Source organism: Cebus imitator, unplaced genomic scaffold, assembly GCF_001604975.1.
Source record: "Cebus imitator isolate Cc_AM_T3 unplaced genomic scaffold, Cebus_imitator-1.0 Scaffold18, whole genome shotgun sequence".
Classification (NCBI taxonomy): Eukaryota; Metazoa; Chordata; class Mammalia; order Primates; family Cebidae; genus Cebus; species Cebus imitator.
In genome coordinates this window covers 3,113,197-3,133,039 of record NW_016107333.1, presented here as the reverse complement: position 1 = coordinate 3,133,039, position 19,843 = coordinate 3,113,197, and the positions used below count along the sequence as shown (strand labels likewise).

The following is a 19,843-nucleotide window of genomic DNA, read 5'->3' as shown; positions in this document are numbered from 1 at the left end:
ATCATGTGAAGTTAAAAAATAAATCAAGTAAAGGAAAACAAAAATATTGAAAATTTCTGCTCCAAGAAAATGTTGAGTAAGATCCACCCTGGCTTGATGGCTGGGGAGGGAAGGGAGTGCACAGTGAATACCTAGTTACAGCCCGCCTTCTCAAGGAGTCAGTATAACTAAGGGCTTGGAGTTCTCCAACCTATTGATCTTGGAGCAGAAAACATTAGCTGAATTCCCAGGGGACTTGAGCTTTCCGAAGTTGTTTCTCTAAATTCCACATCTCTCTTGCTGATAGCCGGTAGCCTCTGCACGCTCCCATGATGGCTGAGGGGTGCAGTTGGTGTGGGCTACGGGGGCTAGAGACGTTAGGAAAGACCTCTTAGAGGGGCTGGAGACCACTCTCGGGTGGAAGGGGAAAAGGAGCCCCAAGGCCTGGATACAAAAGGCAAATGAGGTAACAACAACAACAACAACAAAAAAAAAAGGAGTAAAAGAAAAGGAAGCATTGTCCCTGCTTTCTCCTTGTCACCTCTCTTCAACACCCACCTCCTGAGAAACATCACAATATCCAATATCTTGTAGAGAGACTCTATAAGCCGTGACATTGGGGTAGGTGTAATCCCTCTGACATCAGGATTATATTTGTAATTGACAGATGCAGGCTGGGCGCAGTGGCTCACGCCTGTAATCCCAGCAGTTTGGAAGGCCAAAGCTAGTGGATCACTTGAGGTCAGGAGTTCAAGACCAGCCTGGCCAACATAGTGAAACCCCATCTCCACTAAAAAACTAGAAAAAAAAATTAGCCAGGCATAGTGGCATGTGCCTATAATCCCAGCTACTCGGGAGGCTGAGGCAGGAGAATCACTTGAATCTGGGAGGTAGGGGTTGCAGTGAGCCCAGATAACGCCACTGCACTCTAGCCTAGGTGACGGGGCGAGATCCATCTCAAAAAAGACAAATGCGGAATAGCACAAATGCTTTCAGGGAGCCCTGGACACTGAGAGTCTCAGAACAATGGGCTGGGAGGACGGGATTAGGGGGAAATCTACAGCACCACACCTGTATTCAGAGTTGATTCTGGAGCCAAAGGAAGGAGCCAGCTCATGCATGTGGCTGGCCCAACTCTGAGGGGCTTAGGTGCTGTCCCGGCACAAGAATCTCTCCTTGTCTTTGGGATCTAGACTCAGAGACCCCACAGTAGGAGGCCTGTGTTCTACAGAGGGACACCTTCTATAGGAGGCCTTTGATGAGCACATTCATTTGGCTTTTACACCTGAGACGGCTCCTAACCCTTTGATGACATCCATGCTGATAGACAAAGCAGCCCAGGCTGTAAGTCCCCAAGAAGAAAACCCCATCCCTTGTCTGCAGCTGCAAGGATCAAGGGCAGAGGGAGGTCTCCAGCAGGCTGTACAAAGCTCAAATAACTTTGACCACTGCCCTGGAGGCTGGTGACAGGCTAGTCCAGGCCATGGCCTCCTTTGCCATCAAACACCCATTTCTTAACAGGATTTGCTCATCCTGGGAAGAGACATTTTTCTTTGGCCTGACCTCTCTCAGGGATTCCTGACTCGTGTACCCACCTGCGAGTACTCCCATCCTCTTAGGCTGAATATGGTCAATGTTGGTAAAAGTAAGTACGTATACCAACAGCAATAATAACAAGATTATCAAAGCTGTCATTTACTGTGTTTACTAAAAGGCACAGGACTTTACCCACATTATCTCATTCAATCCTCACAACAACCCTGTGAGGAATGTACTATTATTGACCGATTTATGAATTAAGAAAAGGGCACAGAGAGGTAAAATAGCTTCTCTTGGGTCTCACAGCTGGCAGAGGTAGTGCTGGGATTCAAATCAAAGCAGTCTGATCCTAGGATGGGTTCCATTAATGGCAATGTGACACCAAGCTCTTGCTGGCTTTCTTCCCTGACCAGCCTTTCCTCCCAAACTCCCTGCATCAGATGTGTCTTCTCCTGGATCCCTATAATTGGCTGTGGAACCTCAGAATCATCTCTGATAAGTAGTTTGGCTTTGGTGACAGACAGACATGGGTTTGAGTCTTGACTCTGGCTCTTGTTGCTGTGTGGGCTTGGGGAAGGTGATCCTGCTCTCTGTTTCTTGGTCTCTAGTTGTGTGAAATGATCTGGCAATATCTGGTGGGCTTCTGTCACTGCCTGCCCAGTGCCTGTCCTTACTCTGAGAACTCTCTTCCCACCCCCATCCACAGGGCCATTGTTGAGTTGCCACAGTCTTATATGACATTGACACTGACATTGACTCTGACTGTTAGACTGTGGCAACCCAGTGATTGCATGGTTTTTTGTTTTTGTTTTGTTTTTGAGACAGAGTCTCACTCTATTGCCCGGGCTGGAGTTCTGTGGCGCGATCTTGGCAGAGGCAACCTCCGCCTCCTTGGTTCAAGCAATTTTCCTGCCTCAGTCTCCCGAATCGCTAAGATTACAGCCATGTACCACCATGCACGGCAAATTTTTTGTGTTTTTAGTAGAGATGGGGTTTCACCATATTGGCCAGGCTGGTCTGAAACTCCTGACCTCAGGTGATCTGCCTACCTCAGACTCCCAAAGTTCTGGGATTACAGGTGTGAACCACTGCACCCAGCTGATGATTGCAAGTTTACTGGAGTTGGGGGAGGGGGGCGGTGCTTGATTTGAGCTGGCCAAAATCCTTCCCCTGGACTTTTCAAGCCAAGCTTATGACAAACAGCCAGTTCCACTCCAGCAGTAATAACTATGAGATGGGAGGCTTGGGGGCGGCTAGCGTCATGTTTACTTCAATATGGAAGAAGTTCACAGCAAAAGAATGGATGACATGCTGAGAGCACAGAAGTGAAAAGAGAGGGGTCTCTGGTCCTGGCTTTCCTGAGGCCATGCTCCTGAGGTCTGCCCCTCCTACTGTTACCTGAGACCACAGCATTCTTCCCGTAATGTCCTGTTGGACCTATGCTAGTGGCTGAGGTTGAAGATAAGATGAGATAATACATCAGGGGCACTTAGTACATTAGATGGAGAAAGTAAGTCCTCAATGAGTGGTAACTGCTATGACTTTTTTTTTTTTTTGAAACAGAGTCTGGCTCTGTCATCCTGGCTGGAGTGCAGTGGTTTGATCTCAGTTCACTGCAGCCTCTGCCTCCTGGGTTCAAGTGATTTTCCCGTCTCAGCCTCCCATGTCACTAGGACTACAGGCACCTGGCACCATACCTGGCTAATTTTGTATTTTTAGTAGAGACAGGGTTTTGCCATGTTGGCCAGGCTTGTCTCGAGCTCCTGACCTCAGGTGATCCACCTACCTCGGCCTCCCAAAGTGCTGGGGTTACAGGTGTGAGCCACCAAGCCCAGCCTATTATGACTATTATTAAGACAGTACAAGCCTGGGCAACATAGCAAGACATCCATCTCTACAGAAAAATTTTTAAAAAATTAGCCGGGTGGAGTGGTGGACACCTGTGGTCTCAGCTGCTTGAGAGGTTGAAGTGAGAGGATTGCTGGAACCCGGGAGGTGGGAGCTGCAGTGAGCTGTGATCGCACCACTGCGCTCCAGCGTAGGTGATGGAACGAGACCCTGTCTCAAAAGAACAAAAGAGCACAGACTCAGCTCCAATTCACATCCTGAGAAGTAGTCAATGGAAGGAGAGAAGATTAAATTATATGTTCTGTTTGCCACTGTGAGCTGTGAGTCCAGGAAGGCTCCTTGGGAGGAACGAGGGGCTTGAGAAGAGGGTGGAAGGCAACTTGGCAGGGGCTGGAATGGGAGACAGTTTGCTGAAGCGGAGGGCTGGACTCAGACCCAACTCCCCTGCTCCAGGGCCTTGGAGGCCAGGCCTCCAAGGGGTACTCAGCATCTCTATGACAGCGTTCCTCGCTGTCAGCGCGGCGGTTTGTCCACAGGCTCGTGGACAGCCTCCTTTATAGCAGCCTTTTGCTGAGCACCAGGATAGAAGGATGAGAAAGACATCAGCCACACCTTCATGGATGTATAACATGCCAGGGCAAAGCACAGAGGGTGGCAGGAAGACATAGGAGGGGCATACTCAAAACTTGGGGAATCAAAGAGGGCTTCCTGGATGGAGTGACATCTAAGCGATGACCTAGGAATGAATGAGGATAGTAGCTAATATCCCTGAAGGATAGATTGCATGTGAGGTGTTTTAGATGCTTTGTGTCCTTGAATGTAATCCTCTCTGCCACCTCGAGAGGGAGGACTGATTATGTCCATTGAGCAGATGAGGAAACTGGAGCTCTGCTGGGTGAAGTGCTTCCTGGTCACACAGCTACAAAGTGGTGGAGCCTGGATTTGAGTTCAGCTCTGCCTGCTTTACATTGCATGTTCTGAACCACAGAAACGAGAGTAAATAAGAGTCAGGGTGGGAAGCAGATCATCCCTGCAGCTGGAACTAGGACGATCCATTTGAGATGCTGGATAGGAGGCTGCTGAAGCAGGCAGGGGCTAGGACATACCAGGCCTTGCAGGCTGGGTGCGGGGGGAGTTTGCGCTTCATCCTGGGGGCAGCTGGATGATGGAAGAGGCCAGGGCTGGCTCTAGAACTCTACCAGGTAAGCATCCTGCCCACAGATGCAGGCTGGAATACCAGTGCATGGGCCTGTGGCTCATGTGCCCTGAGTAACAGGCTGCCCCCTGAGTCTCTCCTGCCTGTTGCAGCCCCCCTCTTGGCCAGGCGCTGGAGGAAAGGAGCCCAAGGACTCAGGCCCTCTTCATCTGGAGCGGGGAGCGAGCTGAGGATTCTCAGCCAATCATCAAGCTGTCCCTAAATTAGCTGTAATCACCCCTGATTGCTCCTTTGTCGCTGGGCTGGCTCTCAGAGCCACTTCCATCTGAGGCTGTGGGGAGGGACCCTTCAGATCAATGTGCAATGTTGGTTTCCTATTTTAGAATAAACACTTGTGGTGGGGGGCTGGGTACCTCCTGAGCACTCAGAGATCCAAAAGACAGGCACAGATGAGTGTGGGGGTGAACAGAACCAGTCCCCACAGTGGCCAGGACTTGACAGCTGGTGAGGCACTTCTCTGACCCTTGAGGCAGGATCCTATCCCTATTTGACAAATGAGTAACAGGCTGAGAGAGAGGGGTTAGTGTATGTAATCACAGAGTGCAGGCAGTAGAGCTAAGGAACGTTTCATCCATTCATTCACTTGCCAAATATGTATTGAGAACCTGCTATATGTCAGGCACTGTGCTAGGTGTTCAATATAAACCCAGAACTTTTCTGATCATGACAATGATAAAAATAGCCAGAGTTTATTGAGCATTTACTATGTGCCAGGTGCTCCACTACCTACATTCCATGTGATGTCTCATCAATCCCCCCAACAGCACTGTGAAGTGGAGTGAAGCAGGCACACATATGGGGAAGGAAGCATTTCTCTCTGTCTCCATCCCAAAGGTTGGCATATGCCAAAGGTGACTCACAAATAGTGGCATTTGAAGGAGACAGGAACTGAAGAGCTGAGGGGGTGAGAGAGAGGGTCCAAAGAGGAGGGGTGACCTCAAGGTGGTGACCACATGGTGACTACAGGGGACCCAATCAAGGAACTCACCCTGCAGAGGGTGGGAAGCCCAGGGGACGTGAGTAGGCACAGCCACAGATTCACTGTATTGGGAGATCCAACTTAACACAAGTAAAAGCCTCCTCTACACTTTCCTTTGAATGCCCGTGTGCAGCTCCCAGCTCTGACCCGTTTAACAATGAATGCCCCACCCCTTCCTCCCCGTCCTGGGGCAGGGTTCTAGGGTGATCATTTTTATCCCCATTTAATAGATGAGTAAACTGAAGCAGAGAGTCACCTCCCCAGGGTCACTCAACCAGCAGTGTCAGAGTTGACTCCAGAGCTGAACCCTGAAGCAACATCCCCCTCAGGCTGGTCCTGTGGTCATGAGTCTAGCCTGGGGACCCCTCGATACCTGCAGGCAGTGAATGAAACAACCTCAGCCCCTCACTGAGAAACAGCAAGCCCCTCCCCCTCCTGCATCTCACCCTCCCCACGGCCCAGCTCCGCTCAGAGCTATTAACCAGGTCACGCTGGCTTGTCCCAGTCCAACAGTTCCCTTAATTGCCTTTTTATAGCACGTCGTACAACTGTTCATTACGCTGTCATATTTCCCCTCGAAGGCAGCAGTGGGGGAGCCAAACTGAGGATGGGGACCCACCCAGGTGGCAGGGGCTGTGTGTGGGGCACCAATGTGTGAAGCTTATTTTCTACTTGGTCAGAACGAATTAAATGTGTGCTTCTCACACTTGGGTAATGCAGGAACCACGTTTAAAGGGAAAAAAAAAGTCACAGCCCCCTCGTCAACAATTGACAAATCATCTTTATTACAATTTTTTAAAAATACGTACAGACAGAAAGCTAGGTATCAACTCCTTATCCTTTTAGCTCTACACAATTGGAAAAGCAGAGGCAATATACCAATGCAGCACAAACAAAGCCACAACATCAGACATTTCCAAAGAACGCGAATAATTTAACGTGATGGATAGTGTGTGGCTGAAATGAAATCGCACTTGCACAGTGAATATGGTTCAGCATTTAGCCCCCCTCTGTTCTTTTGTCATAAGGCACATGACAGTTAAAGCAGTATTTGGTCATCTAGGAGACCTAGAATCTGCTGGTAGGTTTTTTATATATAATATAATGTAAAATTGGCTGGGTGTGGTGGCTCATGCCTGTAAATCCCAGCACTTTGGGAGGCTGAGGCATGCGCATCACTGCAGGTCAGGAGTTTGAGATCAGCCTGGCCAATATGGTGAAACCCCATCTCTACTAAAAATCCAAAAATTAGCCAGGCATGGTGGTGTACACCTGTAATCCCAGCTACTCAGGAGGCTGAGACAGAAGAATCACTGGATCGCAGGAGGCGGAGGTTGCAGTGAGCCGAGATCACGCCACTGCACTCCAGCCTGGGCAACAGAGTGATTCTGTCTCAAAAAAAAAAAGAAAAGATATAATATAATATAAAATTAGCCAATTCTGAGAGAGAATTAATTGGTTAATTTTATAACCAATTCTCACACCCTAGGTTGAGAAACAATAAATGTCCCAGGAGCTTTTTTTTCTTTAAGACACAATCTTGCTCTGTTGCCCAGGCAACGTCCGCCTCCGGGGTTCAAGCAATTCTTATGCCTTAGCCTCTTGAGTAGCTGGGACTACAGGCACACGTCACCAATTTTTGCATTTTTAGTAGAGACAGGGTTTCGCCATGTTGGCCAGGCTGGTCTCAAACTCCTGACCTCAGGTGATCCGCCTGCCTTGGCCTCCCAAAGTACTGGAATTATAGATGTGAGCCGCTGTGCTGGACCAATCATTTATCAGCTGTGCAGGTCTAAGCCATCCTGTGGGGAAAAGCCACGCGTTCTTGGGGCTGGCAAGCCAGGACACAGAGCCCAGACCAGTAAGGCCAGATCTCACCCAGACTTTAGTGAAATCCACAAGGTCTTCTGAGAGAAGAGCACCTACTCTGTACCTGGCCCTATGCCTCCCACCTCCCTGTCCCAGGATTTGCCTATGTAGTCAGGAGGGAGACAGGGGTGCCCCAGAGTAGATGTATATACAAGTCAGTGCAGAGAGAATGCCTGGGAACTGACACAGAGAGATGTTTGGCCAGGGGGAGCCAGGTCTGGATCACAGTTCTTCCCTGGAGCCCAGAGACCCAAGCCCTGCCCTGCAGACTCACCAACAGTGCTGAGGTGATAAGGACAGCTCATCCTGTGTTCGACTCCTGAATCTGTCACTATCTAGCTGTGAGACCATGGGCAAGTCGCTTAACCTCTTTGCACTGCAGGGTCCTCACCTATGAAGCAAACATAAAACCAACCCAATGGTGTGAGGCTTGTCCATGCTGGTGTGACCCAGGGAATGCACTTAGCCTAGAACCTAGCAAAGAAGAAGCATTTGGTAAATGTTAACTTCGGTATCTTACCCCATTCCAGCTTTCAACAGAATTCGAAGAGAAAAACACATCTAGATTGGGTTTTTAGGCTGGAGGCCATGGACTCACCACAGGTGGGCTTAGGGGCTTGAAAGCTTGTGCAACATTGTGTGTGTGTTTCTAGAAGAAGAATCTGCAGCCTCACCAGATGTCCACGGGGGCTGTGACCTAGAAAACTCTTTGGTCTCTGAGCTAGGTCAGGGCTGGCAGAAGCACTCAGTCTCAGTTCAGGCTGCCATGATAAACTAACATAGCCTGAGTGATTTAAGCAACAGAAACTCATTTTCTAACAATTCTGGAGGCTGGAAGCCCCAGGTCACAGTGCTGGACCAACCTCACTTCCGCAGGATTCGTTTCTAGGGAGGGCTCTCTTCCTGCCTTCTCCCTGAGTCATCACGTGGCAGAAGGAGAGAGAGAAAGAGGAGAGAGGATGCTTTATTGTCTCTTCTTATAAGAACACTGATCCTATCAGATTGGCACCCCACCCTTTTCACTGCATTTAACTCTACTTCTGTAGAAGCATCTCCAAATATAGTCACATTGGTGGTGAGGGCTTCAACATATGGATCTGGGGGTCACAATTCAATCCATAGCACTCAGTGAGATAGATTATTCTAGATCTGGGTACAAGCAAGTTTTGACCAGCAAAGGCTGACCCTTGAGGTTTCTAACTAAAGCAAGGACCCCCTGCAGTTCACCTGGCCCCAGTGATCATCAGTCCTCCCAACTGTCCCCTTCCCTGCTTGTGCCCATTCAGTTATCCATTCCCCGTGTCCATTCCTGCAGGCCCTGCCTCCAGCTCCTGAGATGACAGTGGGCTAGTCTCAGAATTGTGAGAATTTAAGGAAACAGTCCTGAGAGTGCACTTTCGACAGTGCCTGGCACAGAGAGGGCACTCAGCAAAGGCAAGCTCTGTACCTGGAGAGTATAGGAGGTCAGACACACGGCCCCTTCGCACTGTTGGAGTCCAGGGTCCCTGTCCCAGGGTTCACTAGAATCAGAGCCCCCACTATAGCTCTCTCTCCCGGTTATAACCAGTGACCCACAGATTCCTAGAGACCTAGAATCTGCTGGTAGGTGCTGAGTGTTCTTGCAAGGAGTCCCTGAATCTGCGTGTGCACTCCAAGCCCTAGATGAACAAAAATCACATCCTATACACCTATGTAGGACTGACTTTCAACTACGTAAAAGATGATGTGAGCATAAAAGACAGAAGAGCTACAGTATTTGTAATTCAGAGCTGGACTTTGGCTGTTGTGTGTTTCTTGGGAGGGGAAAATGGTTTTGTGACATTGGCTTAAGTCATCTCCATGAATGAGTGTTTACTGTGTGTTGCGGACCCAGTGACGGATAAGGCTGACATGCTCCCTGCTTCCCAGCATAACTGGAGCTGTGTTCTCAGAAAAGGACAGGAACCATTGGTCTAACCCACCAAGCCAGGTCCAGGGCTCCTCCTTCAGTTCCAGGAAGCTTCTGGTTTTAAAGGCTGCTGAGGGCAAGACCTGGGTCCTCATGCCTCCTGCTCTCTGACCCATGCTCAGAGCTGTCAGCCCAGAAAGTATGAACCTGGAACCCCAGAAGTCATGAAATGCAGCCTCCCTTACCCTGAGGGAAGACTTCTCTGGACATTGTCTCTGATAGGCCATCCGGCCTCTGCCTAGACACCTCTGGAGATGGGATGCTCACTACGTGTGCAAGGAAAACTGCTACTATCTATACAGTCACGAAAGTATTTTAGTATGTCTTACCCTGAGCTCACAGGGGCAGCACCTACACGGTCCACGCCGCCACCTGATTTGACCCTGAAGGGAGAAGTACCAGGGTCTTTGTTCCATGTATGGGCCCCCACCTGTCACCTCAGCCTTGCTGCCCTCTCCTCCCTTGTGCCCAGGGACACAGCATCAGGAAATCGGGCTTTGGTTTGGGGGAAGGTGAACTTGGCTCCCTCCAGCTGTAGGGAAACTTCACCAATGTCCCAGCCCCAGGATACTTGGGGGTGGGAGTGGTTTATGAAGCCAGTGCCTGTCCCCTCAGCAGGAAAAGCCTCACAAGGCAGACTTTGCTCTGGAAAAGGAGGGCTCTGAGCCACAGGGGAGGGGGAGGGGGTCTATCTGTGATCATTCAGCCCCGAAATGATGCTCATGATGTTGGCTTTCCAGGCCATTAATTCAAGGGCTCCATGCCCCCCTTCCCCCAACTTGCTGTCTGCTCTGGGAGATAAGCCCAGTTCTATTTAACCCTATTTACTCCCCCAAAGTTTCTGTTAGCCAGGCATTTAACCCCCTGGGCACTGAGGCATCAAAGACAGAGAGATTGAGCTCATGCGTCAGGAGGGGTTGTGTGCATTTCACTTGAGCCCTGGCATCAGGGAATCTGATCCAGGTCCTTTCTGATCCACAATCCTGATCCAGTAGTCCATCCTTCACAGGGCTCTGCTGAAGTCCTGAGAGAAGGTAGAGACACCCCAGGTTGGGTATCAATAGCGCCTGCTATTTCTCCACATACCCTCTCCGTCCCTAATTTCTTAGTCACAAGATCTGGGCTCTGGCATTGGCAAAAGAGGAAGGCTGTGGCATCTCTGCCTCTTTTGTGTCCCACTGGCTGGTGGCTGCGTCCGGCATGGCCTGCTTCCATCTCCCTCTCCCTACTTGGTCCTTTTTATATCTCCCCTGCCCCTTTCTGCCCTTTGTTCGCTCCTCTTTTCCCTTCAGTGATCACGCAAGAGTAGTCCTGTTGGTCTCAGTGTGACTTTGTGTGTGTGTGTGTGTGTGTGTGTGTGATTTCTTGTGTGCGGGGGCTTGTGTGTATGTGTGTGTTTACCTGTCCTTGCACTGCTGTATGTCTTAGCCTGTTATCCAGGTGCCTCTGTCCATGCAGAGGGACTCACCAGTGTCTGTTCTGATTCCTTTGTGTGGCAGGCAGTCTGGGTACAAATCTTGCATGTGTCTGTCTGTGTGCTGGCCTGTCCTTGCTCTGTCAATGTCCTAGAATGCTCTGTTCAATCTACTAGAATCTGTATGTTATCCTCATGTCTTTGTATATCTATCCATCGGCTTGTCATGCTCTGTGTGAATGCATGTATGTGCTGTGCTTCAACTCAGGGACTGGCCTGTTGCAAAATCCTCTCCTAGGGGACCCCTCTAGAGGAGCTATTTGTGAGAATTTGGAGGTCGATGGCTTCACCAGATCAAAGCCCAGCTCACTACCAGCAAGGGAAGTCATCCTATTGGTCCCCTGGACTCTGCCCTCTGCCCTGCTCCTGACCTCCATTCCCTTCTCTCCAGGTCAGCTCAGGACTGCGAGGAGTAGGAGCAGAGAGTCACAGGGCAGAAACAGAAGAGTGTACATTCCAGCTCACTCAACTCCCAGATCAATCGCAGGCTTTTTCTTGTGCACTCCTATTCCTCCCACCCCCAATAACGAGAACTGACCATTGAGTATAGTAACTACAACAATAATAAAATAATTGCTATCACACATTGGGCATGCAGCATGTATTAAGCATTTCATATTCAAGATCTCATTGAATTTTCTCAATAATTCTATAACATTCTAAAGGATGTTATTCTTATTTTCATATTTTAGAGATGAGGAAATGGAAGCTAGGAGAGGTTAAAGAAGTAGTCAATGTCACAGAGCTGGGGATGGGGTAGAATTATTCAATAAAGTGTGGGTTGCTTGAGAACTTGACACACCTGCCTTTCACCTGGGAAGAGGCATTTATTACAAACAGCAGGAAGAGAGGGAAATATGGGAGTTCCTTTCCCAACTTTTGGCATCTAATTGTAGCCAGGGGGATTAGAATCTGATTTTGAATTTCATCTCTTTGGGCAGTGAGGTGGCCAAATACCAAACGGCAACCAGGGAGAGAAGATGAGGTAGTGCAGGGAAAGGCATCCTGGAGAGAGTCTCAGGATTCCTGGGGTTCTTGCCTGGCTTTCACCTGGATTCTGTGTGACCTTGGGCAGGACACTTCCCTGCTCAGGCCTGAGTTCACTTGTCTGTGAAACTAGGTTAAATGTGAGGCTCTGTTGGGATGTTTGGGGAGGTTTAAATATTGCAGAAAGGAAAATTGGACCGAGGGCTTTCTAAGGTCCTAGACCCAAGAATTGGAGTGGGGAGCATAGGAAGACACCATTCTGTGTCATCTTGACAATTCCTGGAATAGCCAAAATAGAGTCTCATGCACAGAAAGGGCTGTGAAAAGGTTCACTGAATGAAAGAATAAATGACCCCATCTCTCACTGATGAAAACACATCACAGCCTACCTTGGGTCCTACAGCAAAGAACACCATAAAGGAAAAGAAAAGTAAGCACTTTAGACTCACTTGTCAGAGAAGGCATCAGTGGTCATCTTAAGGTCTGGGTGAGATGGGGTGGAGGAGGCACTAGGGAACCCTACAAGACCCAGACTTTGCCCAGATCATCTCACGTGGGCCAAAGAATTTCACCAAGAACAGAAGGGGAGAAGATGGTAAGTAGGATGTGGAGGTCTTTGTCTATAGGAATCTGTAGGGAAAATTCTCTCTCTCTCTTTCCTGTATCTGTGAATTGGGGTGGACCGAGGGTCTCTGTACAGGGCAAATTTCGGATGGGGAATCACTTCTATTTCAAAGCCTCCTTGGAGGAGAGGATCTCTGTGTTTGGAGGAAGAATCTCTTTACTGTCTTTGTTCTGGGTCTTATCACTTGGTGTGTCTGCATTTGGAGGAGGGTTCTATGGAGAGGCTTTTTGTTTTGTTGTGTTCATTTTTTGGTCTTAGTAGCTAGTGGCTAAGAAGACAGTTTCTGTCCTGGTTTCCACCAGGCAGGAGTTAGGGCTTTCCAGAGCTTCTGGGGAAATTAAGGGGGTACCTGGGGAGAGGTTAGGAGCATCTCTGTCCAATGTGGTGGAGCTTCCCTATCTGGAGAGAAGCCTCCTCCGGGAGACTGGGAGGTGCTTGGGTGGGAGGAGGTGGCAGGAGGTGGGAGGGTGTAGAGAGGGAAGTCTTGTCCTGGGCAGCTCCAACTCTCTGCTCAAAGCCCTCGGGCTGCCCTACTTGTGCGCTGACGTGAGCTAATCTAGAAATACTGCAGCGAAGGAGTGAACTGGGGTTCCCAGGGAGAAAGGGCCTCGGGAGACGGGAGATTGGGAGCCCCTTCCTTTTTTGTTTCCTTTGGTTTCTCTGTCTGCCCCTGCCCCCACTTCCAGTCACAGCCGCTACATCTCCATTCAGGCTGGACTGCCAGGTGGAGCCCTGCGGTTTACTGTTCCGGAGGAGTCCTCTGTCAGCATCTCACTTGGGGACCTACACTGCGACCCATTCAGAGCAGCGGACCATCATGGAGACTACTACAAAGGAACTCACACAGGAACAAACGCAGGCAACCCCATTCGGGAACACATACGCACGCAATCCAACGCACCAGCTCCGGCACACAGACTCGAATGCGGACAAAACCACACAGACACAGAATGCACGCAGTTACCAAATCTCACATTTGGAGGCCACACTGATCCAGCTTCAAACAGTGTCTAATAGAGCATCAGTCTTTGTCTCTGGATCTCCCCCTTACTCGAGCTCGCACACCCCAATCAACAGAAACAGCCCAGGCTCTCACCGCCTGCAGACGGCCGCCGTCGGAGCAGGGACCCAGCGCTCCGCGAGCCTCGGCTTCCTCCACCCCACTGCGCCGCGAGCCCTCTCAGCTTGGGCATTTGCAGACCTACTAGGAGGCTGCCAAGAGGTGTCCTCATAGAGTCCTGCCTTCTTCCATACCCCCCAAACGAAAAGAAAGCGAAAAGCCAACCTTCCATTCTGCACACATTTGGAGAGTGGTTGGTGGCGAGCGACCTGCACAATCGCTTCCCTCGCGGCATCCCTGGACAGGCGGAGAGAGGCCGGATGACCGAGCCCGAGGCTGAGCTTCCTTGGGAGCGATCCATGCCAACCACTTCTACCTTCAAGGGGGACTCGCGGCCAGGTTTAAGCGCGAAGGATGCGTACCAGGGAAGCTGACTTCTAGACGACCCGCTCCGCCTGAGACGGGCAGCTCAGTCCTGCGGGCTTTCGGGGTGCCCAGACCAGTCCTTAGCCAGAGGATCTGGAACTGCACAGCTCTGGGACTCTGGAGGGGGTGGTCCGGGGGCGGGAGGCTGCAAGCATTAGTCCACGCCGGCTCCCTCCCTCCCTGCGGAGGCGGCGAGGTGGGAAGGGCCAGGATGAGAGCTTAGCCCCTCCCCTAGAAATGCAGCACTTCGCCCCCCTCACCACCCCTGCCTTCGGCGCTCCCTCTTTCACGCGCTCACTCCCGACTCCTTCCCAAGGGCACCCTTCTCCTGCCCCCAGCTCACGTCTGAATCCTTCGGCACCCCCTTTCTCTCCTAGCCCCTTCCTCATATCCCCTGCCTCCGGGTATTTCCTCTCTCCAACCCCCCCACCCACTCACCGCCTGATTCCGAGGGGCGGGAGCGCATTGGGCCGCGCACGGGTGGGGGCGCCGCGCCAGCTTCGCGTAGCTGCTCTGACGCCGCTACCGCCGCCGCTGCCGCCGCCCTCCGCAGCCCAGCCCGCGCCCCACGGCAGCTCCGCAGTGCACTAGCCACCGCCGCCGCCGCCGCCGCTCCGCCAGACCTGCTGCCAGCTTGCCCGGTCCAGCCCTGAGCGAGCCTCGAACGCCAGCCGAGAGGGTCATGAGCCAGAGAGCCCCGCGGCGCTGCGGGGAGAGCAAGCGGAGATAGCGGTTTTGCGCCCCCCGGCCCTCGCGGTCTTGCATCGCGTCCCCCGCATCCTCGGGTCTTTCTGTCCTTTCCGCCGTCCCCACCGCCGCCATGGCCACCTTGCTCCGCAGCAAGCTGTCCAACGTGGCCACGTCCGTGTCCAACAAGTCCCAAGCCAAGGTGAGCGGCATGTTCGCCAGGATGGGTTTTCAGGCGGCCACGGATGAGGAGGCGGTGGGCTTCGCGCACTGCGACGACCTCGACTTTGAGCACCGCCAGGGCCTGCAGATGGACATCCTGAAAGCCGAGGGCGAGCCCTGCGGGGACGAGGGCGCTGAACCGCCCGTCGAGGGAGACATCCATTATCAGCGCGGCAGCGGCGCTCCGCTGCCGCCCTCGGGCTCCAAGGACCAGGTGGGAGCTGGTGGTGAGTTCGGGGGCCACGACAAGCCCAAGATCACGGCGTGGGAGGCAGGCTGGAACGTGACCAACGCCATCCAGGTGAGCGGGGGATTCCCAGTTCTGCCTGCCCTCCCCCTTCCTAGCTCAGGGAGCCAGACTCTGCTCCCAACAGAGGTCCCGTGATCTCGGCCTCGAGACCCCCTCCTGTACCCAGGTATCTCCGTTTCTCCATCCCTCCCAGCCCTGCTCGGGGACCTACGCCCCCAGGCGGTGTCTCCCGCCCTAACGGACAGTCCCTCCCACGGCACCAGCTGCAAGACCGCTATGCTGAGATTCGGTCTAAAACACCTGTCCCGAGATACTGAAAAAGTGAAGGAAATAGGGGGAGGGTGAGGGCAGGGATGAGGGAGAAAGAAAATCAGGATTGGAGGGCACGGTATGGCCTTGGACTCTGGAATGGATTCACGCATGCATTTTTGGGAGGAAAGAAGAAGGGGAAATCGCTGAGCTGGGAGTCTCCTCCCCCCGCATACACGCAGAGACACGCACACGTACACAGGCAGGCACACCGAAAGCCCACAGCCCCCCTTCCCACGAACAAACGTGCAGGCAGGCAAAGGCGCACGACATGGATCTATATATAGACCACAGTACTATCCCCAAATGTACCTGCGTATACCCCTACATCTCCACGAACAAAAGCATGTACCTGCACATACCAAACACACGAATACTCGCTTGAACATATGCACTCACACACATGTACAGACGCATGCAGACAGGAACCAGCCTGCTCCCTCAGGTGCGGCCCTGTTGGAGACATACAGGTGTACACCCACGAATGCACACACATGCTCCCAACAAGCACATTTAGTCCGCAAGAATCCCGCATTACCTGCGCACAGGCTGGCCCCTCTCGCCCGAAATCCCGGCTGCACCGCAAAGAGGAAGCCGGCTCCTTCGCGGGTGACGGGTGACGCTGGCAAAGCCCTCTCCGAAGGCTAAGAATGGCCCCTGCTCTCTAGGCCCGCGCCTCTCCCCTTGTTCCCAACCCCCTACTCCCCACCAGGCGGCGCAGGACTCCTCCACCCGGAGCAGGTTTGGAGTATCGGCAACGACCTCGGAGCTAGCAGGGGCTGGCAGGCCGCGGTTTTCTGGGCCAAAGGAGACTTCAGCTCTAGGCATCCCCGAACCCTTACAGCTTGGCCCCGCGGGGTCCCTGGAGCGCATTATCACGGGGGCCGCGGAAGGCAGGTTTTCTGGGAGCAGGAGGCCTCCCCGGGACGGGTGCTCGACGTCTTGGGCTCAGCAGGACTCCACCGCGCCCTGCACACCAGATGGCCTGACACAAGGCGCTTTCCGCTCCGGGGCGCGGGAAGACCACCTTGCTGGACCACTGACCGGGGGCTGCTCCCGCCTTCGCTGTAGCCCGCGCCTTTCTGGGGCGTCTTTCAAGTCTCCGTTTGGTAGACCCCGAGAGAGGCCAGGGCAGGAGGCTGGAGGCTTGCAGGCCTCCAGGACCCCGGATTTCGTTAGTTCTTAGTCCCCATGTGGACTCTAAACCCTACAGCCCTGTCCGCCCGATCCTGAAGCTTTTGGTTCTAGACTCCCGCTCGGCTCGGCTTTCCGACCTCGCAGGTGCCTTCCCGCCAGGCTCCTCCTCCTGCTTCCCTCCGCCGCCTCCGCTTAGTCCCCTTCCTTAGGTCTCGCCTTCGCCCCACTCTAACTCCAGCCTTGTCCTAAAACTCTCAATTTCCAACCCTGCCTCATCCTCCCCGAGCCCTGTTCCCCAAAGCATCTTCACATTGTCTCTGTTCTGGCCTCCCAGATGCTTCGCCCACCTTTAGCCCCTCTCCCTCTCCACCCTGTCTCCTTCTCCCTCCCACTGCCGCCGTTAATGTTTCCTCCTCTGGTTTGAGCCTGAGACTCCCGAGTTTCCCTCTTTAGTTCCTGCTCCCCCCATTCCAGCCCTACCATAAATCCTGTGCCTACTCTTCCAAGTGGCTCAGGCCCAGCTCGCTACCTTTCTTAGCGCCCCTTTCCGACCACGCTTCCTCCTGCCCCTTCTCATCACCTCCCCGCACTCCTCATTCTGGTTCTGTCCCCAGAAACCATCCCGAAGTATCCCTGCTTTCCCCTTCCCTTCTGAGGCTTCTTCCTATTCTCAACCCTCTCCCACCCTAGCCCTCTCGCTATCGCCAGCCATCACCGCAGCTTTCCTTCTCAGATCCGTCCATACATCCCTCCCTCTCCACCTCTAGCTCGACACCCGGGCTCTCGGTTAGCTCACCTACATCTCCACCGCAGCCTGCCCTAAACCCCTCCTCCCCGGCGGCTCGGACCCAATTCTCAGAGTCCTTAGCGCCCCCTTCGGGCCACAGCGTTAAGCCACGCCCCCCCAGGCCCCCCTTGGGTTTCGGAGTTCGCTGAGCGTCGGCGTCTGGTTGCCTCTCCGCCCCACAGGGCATGTTCGTGCTGGGCCTACCCTACGCCATCCTGCACGGCGGCTACCTCGGCTTGTTCCTCATCATCTTCGCCGCCGTGGTGTGCTGCTACACTGGCAAGATCCTCATCGCGTGCTTGTACGAGGAGAATGAAGACGGCGAGGTGGTGCGCGTGCGGGACTCCTACGTGGCCATCGCCAACGCCTGCTGCGCCCCGCGTTTCCCCACGCTGGGCGGCCGCGTGGTGAATGTGGCGCAGATCATCGAGCTGGTGATGACGTGCATCCTGTACGTGGTGGTGAGTGGCAACCTCATGTACAACAGCTTCCCGGGGCTGCCTGTGTCGCAGAAGTCCTGGTCCATCATCGCCACGGCCGTGCTCCTGCCTTGCGCCTTCCTTAAGAACCTCAAGGCCGTGTCCAAGTTCAGTCTGCTATGCACTCTGGCCCACTTTGTCATCAATATCCTGGTCATAGCCTACTGTCTATCGCGGGCACGCGACTGGGCCTGGGAGAAGGTCAAGTTCTACATCGACGTCAAGAAGTTCCCCATCTCCATTGGCATCATAGTGTTCAGCTACACGTCGCAGATCTTCCTGCCTTCCCTGGAGGGCAACATGCAGCAGCCCAGCGAGTTCCACTGCATGATGAACTGGACGCACATCGCCGCCTGCGTCCTCAAGGGCCTCTTCGCACTCGTCGCCTATCTCACCTGGGCCGACGAGACCAAGGAGGTCATCACGGATAACCTGCCCGGCTCCATCCGCGCCGTGGTCAACATCTTTCTGGTGGCCAAGGCGCTGTTGTCCTATCCGCTGCCATTCTTTGCCGCTGTCGAGGTGCTGGAGAAGTCGCTCTTCCAGGAAGGCAGCCGCGCCTTTTTCCCGGCCTGCTACGGCGGCGACGGGCGCCTGAAGTCCTGGGGGCTGACGCTGCGCTGCGCGCTAGTGGTCTTCACGCTGCTCATGGCCATCTATGTGCCGCACTTCGCGCTGCTCATGGGCCTCACCGGCAGCCTCACTGGCGCCGGCCTCTGTTTCTTGTTGCCCAGCCTCTTCCACCTGCGCCTGCTCTGGCGCAAGCTGCTGTGGCACCAAGTCTTCTTCGACGTCGCCATCTTCGTCATTGGCGGCATCTGCAGCGTGTCTGGCTTCGTGCACTCCCTCGAGGGGCTCATCGAGGCCTACCGAACCAACGCGGAGGACTAGCGCGCAAGGGCAACCCCCTGCCGCGCTTCGGCGCCCTCCACCTTTTCCCTTCACCCCGCCCCACCAGCCCGGTGCGCCCTGCCGCCGCGCTTGGGAAGCCAAGCTTTAAACATCTCTGGTTCATAGTTTCTGATTATTCGGGGATGAGGGGGTGGGAGGGGATAGGGATTCACGATCCATCGCGTCTGCGTTTCTGTTGTCCTTTCTTTTCCACAACACCCTGGTTTCGGGGGGAGGCGGGGCGCATTTGCGTGGAGGGTTCTTTGTCCTTCCAAGTGGGGTCCCGACACTTTGGCTCCAGTCACCGAAGGGATTGGGAAGGGAGGGAGAGGGGGCGCAGCTCGCAGGAGTGGAAACTTGACCTTGGGGGGACATTTGACACCCATCCAGTGCTCGGAATCTACAGCGTCCAGCCATTTCCAGCAAGAGCGCTTCCCATTCCGGAGACGTTTCAACCCTGCAGCGGGAAAGGCTGACTGGGAAATCTATTTCGGGTGGGCGATTTCCTTCAATGAAGCCGGGAGGCGAGAAGCCGCGGCGGGGCCAGCTTGCCTGCCGGTTTTAAGGATCCAAACTCATCTTGTGCAATTTATCAGGTGTGGAACTGTTCTACTGTGCGTGTGGTGTGCTCGTGGTGAATAAGATGAAATGTATATCAGAAAAAAAAATCTATCTCTAATTTAGAATGCGGTACATAATTATATCCGCAAATAAAGAGACAAAGGCTTGCGCGGCCTGGTGTCGAGTTCGTGTTCGTACCAGCCGGGATCCCCGCGCGCTGGGAGGCGTGGGAACTGGCTCCAGCCGGCTGAAACCCGAGATGGTGAGCAGCTGTGGTCAAAGGGTCCGGCGAGGGCTCTAGGGAACACAAAGTTTAGTTGGTGTGGAAGAGGCTCCTCAGGTGTGAGGAGAAAGCAGAAGACCGGGAGTGCTGCAGCGCTCCCCTCAGCCACCAGGACGAGGTTTGTTCGAATCTCTCCCCTGAGGCGGGTCCATCTGAGAATTTGGTGGAGGCTCTCAACTTCCAATCTCAAAACAGAGTGGGACGGGGGAGCTTTTATGTATCAGAACCTTATAAATTTGTTCAACCAATATTATAAACAGCCGATCAGGGCTGGGACAGTGTTGGAA

General features: G+C 53.3%; 1 protein-coding gene across 1 annotated transcript; it reads left to right on the top strand.

Moving 5' to 3' along the window:
- The first annotated feature begins 14,280 nt into the window (after nucleotides 1-14,280).
- Nucleotides 14,281-19,441, top strand: SLC32A1 (solute carrier family 32 member 1). Its single transcript, XM_017512035.2, has 2 exons — nucleotides 14,281-15,160; nucleotides 17,525-19,441. Exons 1-2 carry the CDS (start codon nucleotides 14,771-14,773, stop codon nucleotides 18,710-18,712), a joined length of 1,578 nt encoding a protein of 525 aa, XP_017367524.1. The 5' UTR covers nucleotides 14,281-14,770; the 3' UTR covers nucleotides 18,713-19,441.
- Nucleotides 19,442-19,843: the final 402 nt, after the last annotated feature.